Source organism: Berghia stephanieae, chromosome 6 (assembly GCF_034508935.2).
Source record: "Berghia stephanieae isolate SIO BIC M18660-M18661 chromosome 6, UCSD_Bste_1.3, whole genome shotgun sequence".
In the NCBI taxonomy this organism is placed as follows: domain Eukaryota; kingdom Metazoa; phylum Mollusca; class Gastropoda; order Nudibranchia; family Aeolidiidae; genus Berghia; species Berghia stephanieae.
In genome coordinates, this window is record NC_088365.1 from 48,293,708 (window position 1) to 48,308,081 (window position 14,374).

At 37.1% G+C, this 14,374-nt stretch overlaps 1 protein-coding gene across 1 annotated transcript; it reads left to right on the top strand.

Moving 5' to 3' along the window:
• The first annotated feature begins 1,731 nt into the window (after window positions 1-1,731).
• LOC144975162 (uncharacterized) lies at window positions 1,732-13,498 on the top strand. Its single transcript, XM_078918957.1, has 4 exons — window positions 1,732-1,986; window positions 5,509-6,707; window positions 7,526-7,647; window positions 12,226-13,498. Exons 1-4 carry the CDS (start codon window positions 1,892-1,894, stop codon window positions 13,351-13,353), a joined length of 2,544 nt encoding a protein of 847 aa, XP_078775083.1. The 5' UTR covers window positions 1,732-1,891; the 3' UTR covers window positions 13,354-13,498.
• The last annotated feature ends 876 nt before the right edge of the window (window positions 13,499-14,374 follow it).

The window sequence follows — 14,374 nt, forward strand, 5'->3', positions numbered from 1 at the left end:
CAAACAGCTTGAATAAGGCAAACAAATTTATTGCATTCTCTTAGACTTTTCAACGGCATTTCATTTGACAAAGTTCCCCACGAGCGCCTACTCAACAAATGCTATTATTATGGTCTCCAAGGAAAAATTCTCTCGTGGATTTCCAGTTTCCTGAGAGATCGGTCTCAAAACGTTATCCTTGATGGCCAGGCTTCTGATATAGAGAGTGTAATGTCTGGCGTTCCCCAGGGAACAGTAATGGGGCCTTTACTGTTTTTAATATACATCAACGACCTTCCTGTCATGGTAACCTTGAAGGCTAGATTTTTCGCTGATTAATTCCTACTGTATAGAACAATCGATAATGATATGTCAGATGCAATCCAATTACATCGAGGTCTAAATAATCTTCAACATTGGAAAAAGAGGTGGTTTGCGGACTTTAATCCAGCAGAGTGTGAGGTACTGAGAATACCCATGAAACGTAATCTTCTTCTTCTTCTTCGTGGTCGTTGTAGTAGCCTCTTAAGTATAGGATCCAGACTATAGTTCACATTTAATGAATTTCACGACTCTAAGAAAACACGCATTGCAAAGTGTGCTCAAAATGACCCACATAATGAAAAGTGTTCACAGTTTGAGAAATATCCAACGTTCCAATTGGTCATTTTGCTCAGCATGACTCATGGGTATGTTTACAACTTTCATAAACGCAGAGGTATGTTTTGAGAAAGGTCAAATCGTTGTACAGCAGCAAATCATGTGATCAATGACTAGGTTGAAGGAAGACATGAATATAGATCGCGCCCATTAGAAATCATCTCTGTCACAGGAGGCCATAATCATTGTGATACAGAGCTATATAGAACGGAATTGACGTAACTCACCTCTTTGTTATTGTTTTTAGTCAGCCTTTTTATGAGTAGTTCTCATTAAGCGCCCTCAATCCGACAATAAACGTTAAGGCATACCATAGTTTTGCGCGTTGGAGCGTTATATCCGGCTGGTAGATGTTATGAGTTTTTTGGATAAATGCATGGCATCAATAGCCTAACGCCATCCTACACCACAAAAATGTTGCGTTTATCTTCAGTATGGACTTTAAGTGGGAGAGAGCATAACCATGCCCCTCGTACAATCGTCCGAATGAATACGGCTATGTTGTCTTGTGGTATGACACTCGCTTTCGGAAGGTCCTGGGTTCGAGCCTCGCCCGGCGCACATTTGAATCCTCGAAAAAGGCTATTTACTCACATCCTCTCACCGTACTCAGGTGTAAACTGTCGGAAAAAAATTGTAATATCGCCTAACATACATCATGTCTCGTTCTATATGTTTCGTATTGCTGTTGGCTAGGGCTTTGAGCGCGTTTAGTGGATATTTCTCTATATAAATGCTCAAAATAAAAAAAATAAAAAGCAAATAATGCTAGCTAATGTTAGACTAAGCAAACTACACATGTATTATAATTGCTGTCGACAGCACAACGTTTATAGTCTTAATGAGAGAATCTAGTGAGAACGTATCACATTGCTAGCTTGAAAGACAAAAAAAAACAAAAAAACCCAGCATAGTGATGTCAGATTCCTTTGTATTGTTGTTTGTAAACAACCAGCTATATTTGTCCGAGTGCGATTGAGGGCGTGTCACAAGTCGCGCGTTTTGATTGGTCATAAATCTAGAGGGCCCTTCTTTGGTTTGGCTCGTGAAAATTTTGGTGCAACTTATTATGTGACAAGCCGAGAGGTCAAAGTTGAGTTTTGAACCAACTTTATTTTTAGCCGCCATTTTGTCGCTAATTCAAACGAAAAACAATAATTTTGTCTTTACCGAGACTGACATAGGGCAGTAAAATGTGGGTATTATCCACTAAATGCGCTGATTAGTTTAAAACTACGCCAGCCCTACAGTCATGGCATTGACGGAGTGGTTGTATTACATTGGACTGGAATTTCTGGCATTTATTGTGGTTGACGTCGTTGTGAAATCACTTCTTCGTGAAGCTGGGTGAGTCTCGTGAGGCTGATAATATAAAACACTGATTCAAAATAATAAGTGATAAGGCTTAAGAAATGCTTTGCTGGACTTCCTTATACAATATAACATCTATGTTATGGATAGTTTCCATTTTGGAATTTTAGGTTAGATTCTGATAGACTGAAACCCAAGTTTGTCCTGACCCTGAAAATTGTAAGCCGCCTTTGCCAACTGTGACTAGGCACTTGCAAGAAGTAGCTCTCGCGAGTTGAAAACAGGCGAGGATTTCTGTTTCCGTTTTTGAGGGGAAAAAATTTGGGAGTGATTTTAAAATATTCATTCTTCTTTCTCAGTGGAATGAAATGGCATGTATTATATATCATTGGAAAGGGCATAAAATTCTACATACAATGATGGTAATATTATTATCTTTTTATATCATGATTTTGAGAAATCTTTGTGTAAAGAGAGTATATGTGTTTAAACGCTTATAACTTTTAAACCAGAGATGGTCCTTCTTAATAAAAACAAGTCCTTCTGAGATACATATTAAAGTAGCTTCTCTAAAAATTTCAGAGCAAAATACATTTGCACTCAAAAGTTAGAGCTCCCCAAAAAACAGTAATTGGCCTCGATTGTTTACAGAAGCTGCCATTTTCTTATACTGATTCACTTCCTGTCGTCTGCTGCGTTTGAGAGATAACTTCGTCAATCCACATCAAAACTTTACATCTGTATATCTTACAATATATTCCATTTATGGAAGTTATTTTTGTTTTAAATTATTTAATTAATTGGCGTTATCATGTCCATGCATTCATTTTATAATTTACAATTCTCTTCCTTTTTTTTACCGATTGATTTTTCACTGTTGATTTTGACGTTTTTCATCCTTTGACGGACGTCTGTCCAATTTAGGGGAACGGGGGAGCGGAAGTTTTTAAAATCACCTATTTTCGATCATTTTAAACACTAATACACCACCTCAAACATTTATCAGTCCATATCTCTGCTTTTATGAGGTCTATTTTCATTTTGAAAAGTTCAAAGTGAATAACTAAATGACGCTGATTCAGTGGTGTATTTGGTCTATCTACGAGTGAATAAATATTTAATTGTGGACTTTTCCAAAATTCCAATGGGTCATTCATTTGCATGTCGTGATCTATTTTTCCTTGATTTCAGCTGTTTCACCTCTAAACTATACTTTTCTCTCTCAATAAATAATTATTTTTCTGTTTGCAATGTATTACAGAGATGTTGAATTACCACATGTAAAAATTTCAAAGTTGTATCTGAAGCCGTTTCTGAATTATACTTGATTATCCATTGGGTTGCTGTGTCTTGGTCACATATTTTCCTATAAGCTTCTATAGAGATTTTTCACCACATAAAAGGTCATAACTTTTTAACTAGTTGAGATAGAGCGATAGTTTTTTCACTTTAGTAAATGTTTCACTCCCCTTTATTTTTCTACGCTAAATTAATACCGATATCACTATTTTGAAAAATTCTTGCAAGTGCCTACATTAAGGGAGCGTCAATTGCCAAGGACCTTGACAATTGTCAAATCGTCAATTGCCAAGGACCGTGTCAGTTCATCAACTACGCATGTGTACTTTTAACTGCCACGGAGTACCTTTAGTGTCACGAAGTGATGCATTGCCACAGAGTGATGTTATGTATTAATATTAATTAATACTCTCTTTTACTCTTCTTTCTCTCTCTGTGTCATTTTCTCTTTTTTTTTTCTCTATCACACACACTCTCTCTCTGTCATTTTCTCTTTTCCCTCTCTGCCATTTTTTCCTCTGTGTATGTATTTCTCTGTCATTCCCCCCCCCCCCCCTCTCTCTCTCTCTCTCTCTCTCTCTCTCTTATATTTCCTCTTTTTGTTACGGACCTTGCCAGTTGGTAGATCATCAACTATTTACTATTAATGCCACGGATTGATCTTGTTGCACAAATATTTTACGTTCATTATTCCGTATTAAGACGATGTACAGTATATTTCCTTTAAAATAAAGGAAATCTTACTTTTCTCTTTTAATCTAGGACATCTTGGCAGGGATTTGCCACTTCGTCCTTCTGTTTTTTTCCCCCCGCTGAATCCGAAATCAACAGTAATTTTTGTTTGATATTATCTTAACTCATCTTGGAATTTGTGAAAAGACATAAAAATTAAAAACAAATGCCAACAAGTGTTGACTTGATCCTTTCCACAACGATTGACAAGGAATGAGTGAATGGCGAATGGAAGAAAAGAAAGTGACCGGGTTCGAGATTCTTATGCGCGCAAATCGAGGCTCGACTGAAATCACCACATGCAGCTGATTGAGGCCCGACTGAAATCACCACATGCGGCCGAAGAGTTCCAATTTGACTCCTTGGCAATTGATGAACCGTCAACTACCAAGGACTCACTCCTTGGCAATTGACACTTCCTTACATTAATTATAGTTAAGGCTGCCTCTATTCTCATCTCCCCCCCCCGGCCGATTGGCTGATTACCGAAAAAAACGTCGCCGGCTTTTTGCGATTTGGATTTGATTGATTTTTTTTTTTTAATTGTGCAACTTGTGACAAGAAACTTAACAAATTACTGCATTACAACCTTTGGATTAAACATACAACAATTGTGGACTACTATTATTATGAAGACTAGCATCCTAGACTAGGGGGATGAGAATAGCCACTCCCTATACTTAACTATTCACTAGTGAGCAAGTGAAGCCGAAGCCGAAGGCAGGCACTTTCACTTTCACTTTGTTTGATCCACCAGTGCCAGTGCCACTAACTTAGTGGCCGCCGATAGAGTCTCACTACTGTCCGTAAGTGTAAGTTTGATTGAAAGTGGACCGTTATTTTTACCTGGATACCTCTGTATAGAGCTTTTAGACTTGGTGTTGTCTCCTTCGCTCCTCCTCATCTATTTAATGATTTTTTGGCCCTGCCTTCACTAGGGAGTTTAAGTTTAATAGAAATTCTAAATGTACCTCACACACTTGAAACCAATGTCATATGAAAGAGCTGGCAACACAGATTACAAAACAGTTTGAATTTTGTTTCTATCTTGATTAGAAATGTAGTTACGGCAGTTCAAAGTTTTTTTTATGTTGGCTGAGTGAAATTAGATTGAGGAAATTGTGTGTTTGAGATAAAGATTTGTTCGAGGAAGGAATGGAATGATAACAAAGAATAATAAGGAAAACATTTTGACATTCGAATGAGTTGGAGGAAGCCATGCTGGAGTGTAATTTTTGTTTTACTATAGAGACAGAGATAGAAAATGAACTCATTCATTGTTGAGTTTTCCATCTTTCATTAAAGTATCCTTCAGGCATTGCTTTCAGCAGTAGTATGAGTGGAATGACTAACAGCATTAACTTTTGCCTCTTTGTTAATATTAATTTGAGTATTTTTAGAATTTTTTCGAATGATTTTTTCACACATACATTCCTCATCTCAAATTGGATGAGATTCCATTTTAAATTATCTTTAATTGATAATGAAATGGTGTTTTCAAATATTTATTTTTTTATCCATCTACAGAAATGAGGAAGAAAAGAAGACCATTTGGCTCTATGAGTCAGCTGGACTAGGTTTGCTGTGTTTGATTCTCTACATGCTGCACCATATGCCCTATATCCTGATAACTATGACACTGATCACCCTCACCTACACACAGTTCCTTGGCCAGACTGATCTTGGCCATTTAGTCGCCAGTCTAAGGGCCCATTGGGAAAACCATTTGCAACATGAGGAGAACATGAAGCAAATTGAGCGACAAAAACAACAACAGCAACAGTTGCAGCAAGCATTGGGAATGGCTGGACTAAACAGTACACCAGGAGCAGAGCTCAACGTTTCCATGAATCAGGCTCAACAGATGAACTACGGATTTCCCTATTTTGGGAAACAGCAAACCGGTCAGTTTTACTATCCACCCAATGCAACTGTGGTCCCTGGTCAGGACCATCCAATATACTCTGTAGGTCCAACATCAGCAACCTATCAGGATGCACTCAAACATGGAAAGATGGCATCCCCGGTTGTAACTCAAAACTGGAATAACGCCGGTGACCTTAATATGAGGACTAATCTTCATCATAGAATGAACCAGAATATGATGAGTGGTAGTATAGTTACTAGAACAAATGGTGGTGGTGGAAATATGATCCCTCAGCAGCATAGTTTTGAGTCAGTAGAACAAAGACCAATGTGGTCATCAAACAACTTACAACGCCGTTCGTTGAGAGCTGATTCTAATTTTAGCAATAAGATCTTACCAAAAGCATCTCTTTTATCATCGTCATCTTCATCATCTATCAAATCAAAATTTATGAATGTCATTGGGTTCAAACCAACTGTTCCGAAGCCAGTTGGTCTCGTCAATGGTGGACAGAATATGTGTTTTATAAATGCCACCATCCAGTGCCTATCTCGAGGACCTTTTCTGGTGGAATGTCTTACAGCTGATGCCGCTAAAGAATTGGAGTGCAGCGTGGCTGAGTCTGAACTTCTCTCATCTTTGGCTGAACTTTTAGATGTGGTCACAGTCGACCCAGCGAATTCGGATTACAAAGTCTTCAACGGTTCTCGATTCCGGAAGGCAGCATCAGTTTTGAATCCTAACCTGATCACTCCTCCAAATAGTCCAATGAGGCAGCAAGATGCAGCAGAATTCCTGATGTGGTTGCTGGAGACGGTTCATAATATTCTCAACAAAAATAGCCAGGCTCTGCAGGGTGGTAAGAGTTTGATTGATCATTTTATTTTTTGTCTGATAGTTCTCTTAATCAGTACTTATGGTGTTCCTGTTTTCTATTTAAGTTGGTCACCTTTCCTTGCCTTGCCTTGCCTTGCCTTTATTTTGGCACTTGTAATTGTGAGAGTAAAGGGCAGGTAAATTCTAGATCTATTGTTGTTATGTTATCCCAATATAATCTTTTTTTTTTTCCTTAATCGATTATCTAAAGTGGACTGTAATTAGTTGCGGGTGGTTGATGGAGCATCACCCTTGAATCATATACCTATGATGTTCGCATGGGTGTACGATCCGATAGTGATGTCGTTTCTTCTTCTCTTTACTAGCCTATCCTGCTTCTTTGGTTTGTGATTGTATTTTTGACAGTGGATATTTTTTTTTCTGTAAATCTTCTGCCTGTTTGTTCTTGGTTATTTATAATTTAGCTTATGATATCTTTAGGTTATGATTTTGATTTACATTTATACTATTTTTGTTAGATTGCTTGTTTTTTTGTTTCAGCGGTCTCTCATATAACCTCAATTGTGTTGGAAGAGACCTAAAGCAACAAACAAACAAAAAACTGTAATTAGTTATCTCATTTTGTATATTTATCACTCAATTTGTTCAAAATGTAGATGAAGATGATAAGAAATATTTTTGTTTTGCTTAGTAAATTTCCATCGGGGAAAGATATAAAGTCAGACAAATAAATAATTTTTAAAAAGTGAAGCTTCAGTTTGCTAGTTTAATTTGATATTTTTGAGGGTTATTTTTTCTTTTGTGTGTGTATTTTTCATTTTATGCTTCAATTCACTACAGATTCTACAAATATTATGAACGATGACCGTTTTTCAAGCCCACATCTAGCCAACCTCAAACTGATTTATGGAGATTTGAATGCAAACAGAATAAGAGACCTGAAAGATCAATGTCGAAGAGAGGTAATCATCATTTTGTTACATTGGTTATTCATTTCTTACCATTGAAGACTTGAAAGATTCACCTTACAACTTACTGTGTCAAAGAATAAATAAAGTCGTAGAAGTAGTTGTAAATGCAGGTTATCAATAGATCTAGACTAGTTGTAATTTCAGGCATTCTTTTCCAAAGGGCATCTGTTTTGATATCTTAAACCATTGCTTGACAGCCCAATCTCAGGAAGTTTAATCCCAACAACCAAGAATAGGGAGATTATCAATACCGGAAATTTTACCGCTCGTCACAAAAAAAAATAATAATTGTGCCATCTCTATCAGTGGGATTTTCATATTTTAAATTGTGTTAGATAGAGGGACAATTTATCTACATTTTGATACCACAAAGCATATATGTTTGGCCCGAAAATGCTGAAAAATCCTCTAGTTTTACATTGTTTAGGATGTCTGAGTCTTCCACTGGGGTTGGCTCTGGATCACTATTTTCATCAATATCGGGTTCTAACGATGTCTCTTCCATTTCAAAATTAACTTCAATGTCTGATTCATCACCAGAATCACTACCAACACCATCATCGTCTCACATGGTCTCAAGAACCAAAGAATTTAGGAAATCAAAGGCCATTTTATTTTATTTTTCACTTCGTTTTCTAGACCAAATTGATAAAATTGTAATCCCACTAATAATTGTCAAAATCGGATATGGTAACAAGTTACTTTCATTTTCATCCTTCTCGTACTTTCGGAAATTCGCATTTTTTATGTAGTCCTGTGTATTTTCCTGACCAAAAAGAGCTTCAAAACAAAGCACACTTGATATATGGGGAATCACTGGTCGCAATCCGTTCTGCCGGAATCGGGGTTGGAATTCAGTGGCCGCAATCGGGCGTTCTGTCAAGCAATGGGTTAAAGTCTGTCTATGATATCAAAAAGAGCCAGTTTTAATTCACAAATGTCTTTATGTGGATTCAAACTCAAGACTTCCTTTGAATTTATTCAAAAGTGAAAGACAACCATGACAACACGATTAGCTCGCCATCCTTTTGCTTTTACTTTTACTGATTATGTGACTGAAACCATATATACTAAAGGGTTGATTTAAAACATTGTGTTTGACAAGTGGTGAACAAGCATTTATTTGAAGTGTGGATACGTAGTTTTGTAATGAGAAATGTAAAATCTCATTTTATCAGTAACTTGAAAACAATCTACATCAGAATATAGAAAACCACAAATGTTACAGTGATTGACATAATCAGTTAGATGGTGAAAAGGTTTGAACTGGGATTTTGCCAAGTCTAGTCGGAAGGTTAATTTTTATCAAAAATGAGTTCTTGTCATAAATGATTAAATCAACCTTTTTTTGTACATCTTCGGGAAATAGCAAAGCTTAATTTCACATCTAAATATTTTTTACAGCCAGTCAAGTTGAAAAGCTATGAAATTTGAGAAAAATTGCTGGATACCTTTTCCATACATCTGACCATAACTTCATGAAAAATCACCCGATTTACTTCAAATAAAGATTAAAATGCTTAGGGGAGCATATTCTTTCAGAAAATGTAAAAAGATGAGATGCAAATCCAAAATTTTCATCTTCCGACTGATTATGTCATGCACTGACACAAATATGCTCTGATCCTAGGCATATATCCTTCATTAAAAATTGCTTTGCAGTGCAGTCATGGATGGGATCTTTAGATCTCCTATGGTGTCTGAGGAGGTCAATGTTGCTATCTCTTCTATCCCCCTTGAAACCATAATTCCATTTCCACGTTGCTTTGTTTTGAAATGAGAGTACTTGGTTTTTGTCTTGGCCCTGGCCAGAGTCCTAGACTGAGAGGGAAATAGTTGAGTGTATGGTATTAGTTTTGGGAGATAATGTATTTTTTACTTGTAAAATCACAGAAAATCCCAATTATATGGAAAACATCGACTATAATTCCAGTACCCAAAAAGAATCCACCAACTCAGCTGAATGATTATAGACCTGTTGCTTTAACATCAATTATTATGAAATGTCTGGAAAAGATTCTGAAAAGAGAGCTGTTGCAATTTATATATGACCAACACATACTTGATCCATATCAGTTTGCCTACCAACAAAATCTTAGTGTGGAAGACGCACTCCTCACAGTGATGCATTCAATATCAAATCACTTGGATGTTTCACCCGCCAACTACTGCCGAATCCTATACGTCGATTTTTCGTCTGCCTTTAATGCCATGAAAACCAACATATTAATTAGTAAACTGCATGCTCTAAACCTTCCCCATTACCTCATCAACTGGTATAACAACTTTCTCATCGATCGCCCCCAACATGTCAGAGTAGGCTCAAATATATCATCAGTAAAAACTCTTTCAAACGGATGCCCACAAGGGTGTGTAAGCTCACCTCTACTTTACATCCTCTATACAAACGATTGTGTGGCTAGCTTTGATAACTGCCAACTCATCAAGTATGCTGATGACACCGCAATACTCGGCCTGCTCAATGATTCCGTCTCCGAATTTAAATACACTGAGCAAGTTAGTAAATTCAGCAAATGGTGTGCCGATAACTGTCTAGAGCTCAATGTAACAAAAACAAAGGAACAACTGTTTGATCACAGAAAAATAGGAAAAAGAGCAAGACAAATAACAAAAATTAACAATCAGGCGGTTGAAACTGTTGAAACGTTTAAATACCTTGGTGTAATTATAGATAACAGTCTAAGATTTGAATCGCACACCAACAATGTCATCAAAAAATGTAACCAGCGCTTGTATATACTCAGAAAATTAAGGTCTTTCAATGTGAACAGAAAGACCATGATACAAATCTACAAGTCATTAATATTGAGTATCGTTTCGTTTGGCATCACAACGTGGTATGGAAGCTGTGGAACAAAAGAAAAATCCAAACTACATAGAACCCTCAGAGAGGCTTCAAAAATAATTAACACAGACCTTAGAAGCCTTGACACAACTTATATTAATGCAGTTGAGAAGAAATCTTTTAACATTAACGAAAAGAGGCATCCGCTGAACGAAAAATTCCAACTTCTGCGCTCCGGAAGACGGTATCTAGAAGCAAAATGTCGGACAAATCGACATAAGACAACCTTCATTCCAACCGCCATAAAATTAATTAACAAATCTTCTGTGGAAAAATGAGACAACCAATGAAAATAACGAGAAGCAGTGTCGTGAATCATCATCATCATCATCATCATCATCATCATCATCACAATCATTGCCATCTTCTTCTTAATATAAGACACTATATTTATAATATGGTTATCTGCTGTCCCAGCAAATATATCGTATCGTTCTATCTGTCTGTGTGTGTGTCTGTGTGTATGTATATATGTATGTATGTATGTATGTATGTATGAATGTAGGCATGCATATACGATGATATGCTGGTTTGTATGTATGTCTGCATGTATGTATGTATGTATGTATGTAGATGTATGTATGTATGTATATGTGTTTGTATGTACGCTCATTTCTTTTGTATACACGTGTAGAAACAATGTGCAAGCGTGTATGTTCGTGTATGGCTGTGTCTGTATTTGTAAATGTGTTGATGTTCATACCATGAACCAAACTGAGCATTGTTTACCTCACATGAATTGCCTTTAATTTGGACAATAAAGATTATTATTATTATTATTATTATTATTATTATTATTAAATAAATCATCTGTCTGTTATTACTGTTATGAACTGATTGTTTTGAATATCACGATTTGTTAGCAATAGCCTTCAACAGTCATATCATCACTTCCCTCATAATGACGCATGGTAACTTAGTAACTGGCTCTAAACTATCGGAACAATGGCGGACACCCTTATGAAATATTTCTCCGACAAGCATAAAAGTGTATCCAGCTGAGAAAAACGTTATAAATATGATCATGTTTTGACTTTTATACATTCTGATCACCTGACATATGAAAAGTTCTAGCCAGCACGAAGACTTTTATAGGATCTTAAACAAACTACATTGATTGCTCTTGGAATCTACATTTGTTCCCTCTCTTTGTCTTACTTTTTCCCATGTTTTTAATTGTAACACTAGAAAGAATTTTTTTGATTGTCCCATTTTCTTCCCTTTTATTATTACTGGCACTGAGTTGAGTTTCTAGATGTGCTGCTAGACCTGTAAAACCTCCCTATTATTATTACTGGCGCTGAGTTGAGTGCAAGCTCTGTAAAACCCTTAAAAACAAATATCATTCAAACTCGTGTCATATTCCATCCTTTTTTGTCTGTCGGCCGCTATGTGGTGTAGTGGTATGACACTCGCTTTCAGATTGGAAGGTCCTGGGTTCAAGATTCGCTCAGCGCATAGTTGAGTCCTTGGAAAAGGCTCTTTACTCACATTCTCTCACCGTACTCCGGTATAAAATGAATACCTCGCCGTTACCAGCGTTGTCTCTGTCCGAAAAAATTGTAATATCGCCTAACAGGCGTCATGTCCCGTCCTACATGTTAAATGTTACTGTTGACCAGGGACCCCTTGTAAAGCGCTTTGAGCACGTTTAGTGGATATTGCGCAATAAAAAGCTCAATATATTTTTTTTAACCATACAGATTGCAGTGGCAAATGGCCTGGAAAATGAGTCCTATGCAGAAGCTATTCAGCGCTTGTCAGACTTGGAATGGTTGACTCACAAACAGATGAACGACACAGTAGTGGACGGTCTGTTCACGGGTCAGTTAGTGGAAGCTTACCACAGCTTAGAGCATGGTCACATATCCGTCAACCTTCAATCTTTCAACATTTTACCCGTGCCCATCGCATCCCCACGGTTGACATCAGGCCTTGTCATGCTGGAGGACTGTTTCACCAGTTTCTGCAACATTGAGAATTTGTCAGAAATGCCCCCAACTACTGTAACCGGTGTAGGAGAATCGTCACAGTCAAAGTCCCAGCCAATTGTAAACATTTCAGACAACCACAACAGAAAAAGTAGTAACGCAAGAGGAGGGAGCGAGCTTAACACTACTCCAGTCACTCGCAAATCTCCTCGTTTTGTTTCACATGACTCTACACCACTCGGTGTATCCCCCATTCATCACTCTGTCATCCCATCTCCAATTTTACCATCCCATCCATCCGTGTCATCGATGGCCTATTCCTGTAAAGCTGTGGCCTCTCCCGCTTTCTCGTCCGCTTTTAGACACAGAGACTACTTGGTAAATGATAGCGGTTTTCATGACAATGCCTTTAAAACATCCACCCCGATCTCGTCGAATTTTGAAGGAGCTAATAACAGGTGCATTGGTGGTGGAATGCCACCCAAGCTACAGCGAAGGTGCTTGCTTCGACAGCTTCCTGAATGCCTTATTATCCAACTCATGAGATTCAGGTATGACCAGTCAGCAAAAATACCTACGAAAATCAGTACGTCCATCAGTATCCGCTTAAAAAGTTTTAACCTACGTGATGTTATCTATGACACTGTGACTCAACGAAATGATATGACGACCCAGAATCGGGGATTTGTCTATGAACTTTACGGCGTTTGCCTCCATATCGGTGCTAATAGTACGTCTCATGGCCATTATGTCAGTTATTGTCTGGATGGCGAAAAGTGGTATCGTATGGATGATGAGGTAGTGGAGGAAGTGAACATGGAGTACCATTTGAGTACAGAGGAAATTAGACAGAATGCTTACATGTTGTTTTATAGGAAAATGGGCTCTGAGAGTGTCTAGCGGTAATGTGCAGCCTTTTTGTTGTATCGATATTGTATAAAAGTAAAAAGAAAAATTTGTTCAATATTTTATTATACATGTGATGCTCTGTAAATTATGACAAATTGTACATTTTTTTTGTTTCTTACGACTTTGGTTGTTTTAATGGTAGATTTTTTAATGTTTTTCTATGAAGTAAAAGTGGGGGGGGGGGGGGGATCAAAAACAAAACACGTCGAAGAAGAACTCTCAACTTTCAAGTCATTCTTAACATTAAGACTCTCATAATAGTTAGCACCAATACACACAATTTTTGGAACTTGGTAATGTTATCCTTCTCTTTAGACAAAAATGTATTGTTTTGCTTTGTTTTTTTGGGGGGGTTTTCTTTTCTCTTTTGCTTTTTTCTTTCTCTTCATCCACCAACATGGATGAAAGTTTGCCGGCATATGTCGATGGTGCTTGTATGTTGATTATATAGCGCAGCACAGAAATCTTGAGCAAGTCTCAACTTTCTGGGTTTTTTAAATCCTTTTATTTTCATAGTATTGGCAACTTGAAAATCTCCAACACTATCACTCAGTCTGAAAATAAATATATCAGAAATTATATCTGTTGTCGATTTTTCCTATGAAAATGGCCTTGGGGGTGGGGGGGGGGGATTCTCAACTCTGTTTTACAAACATGATTTTGTAATTGTTGGTCTCTTGTGTAAGACTACACCTATAAGTTTCTATTTATAGAGATATGACTATTTTAAATGGCATAGATGAATTTTTATTTGCTGGTAAAATTGAGGTTGGTGTATGTAGTATGTTTTTTTTTTTCATAAAAATTTATTTTATTCATTACTATTTTTTTTTTTTTTCAAAAAGTAAGGCTGACATGTGCACATGCAATGAATGAGTGATTTGAATGATATTTTATTATTTGTTATTGATATTAGAATGACTCTAATCAAGAGTGTCCTGGTGCTCTAGATAGTAAGAAATTATGTTGATGGGATGGTATGTTGATTGTTAGGGTTTCTCCTACCTCCCTC

What these genes read in the sequence shown, in the direction of transcription:
- LOC144975162 (XM_078918957.1), top strand. Translation starts at nt 1,892, where the DNA reads ATGGCATTGACGGAGTGGTTGTATTACATTGGACTGGAATTTCTGGCA. An exon ending in TCACTTCTTCGTGAAGCTGG is followed by an intron (nt 1,987 to 5,508) that starts GTGAGTCTCGTG and finishes ATCCATCTACAG; the next exon opens with AAATGAGGAAGAAAAGAAGA. An exon ending in AAGATCAATGTCGAAGAGAG is followed by an intron (nt 7,648 to 12,225) that starts GTAATCATCATT and finishes TTAACCATACAG; the next exon opens with ATTGCAGTGGCAAATGGCCT.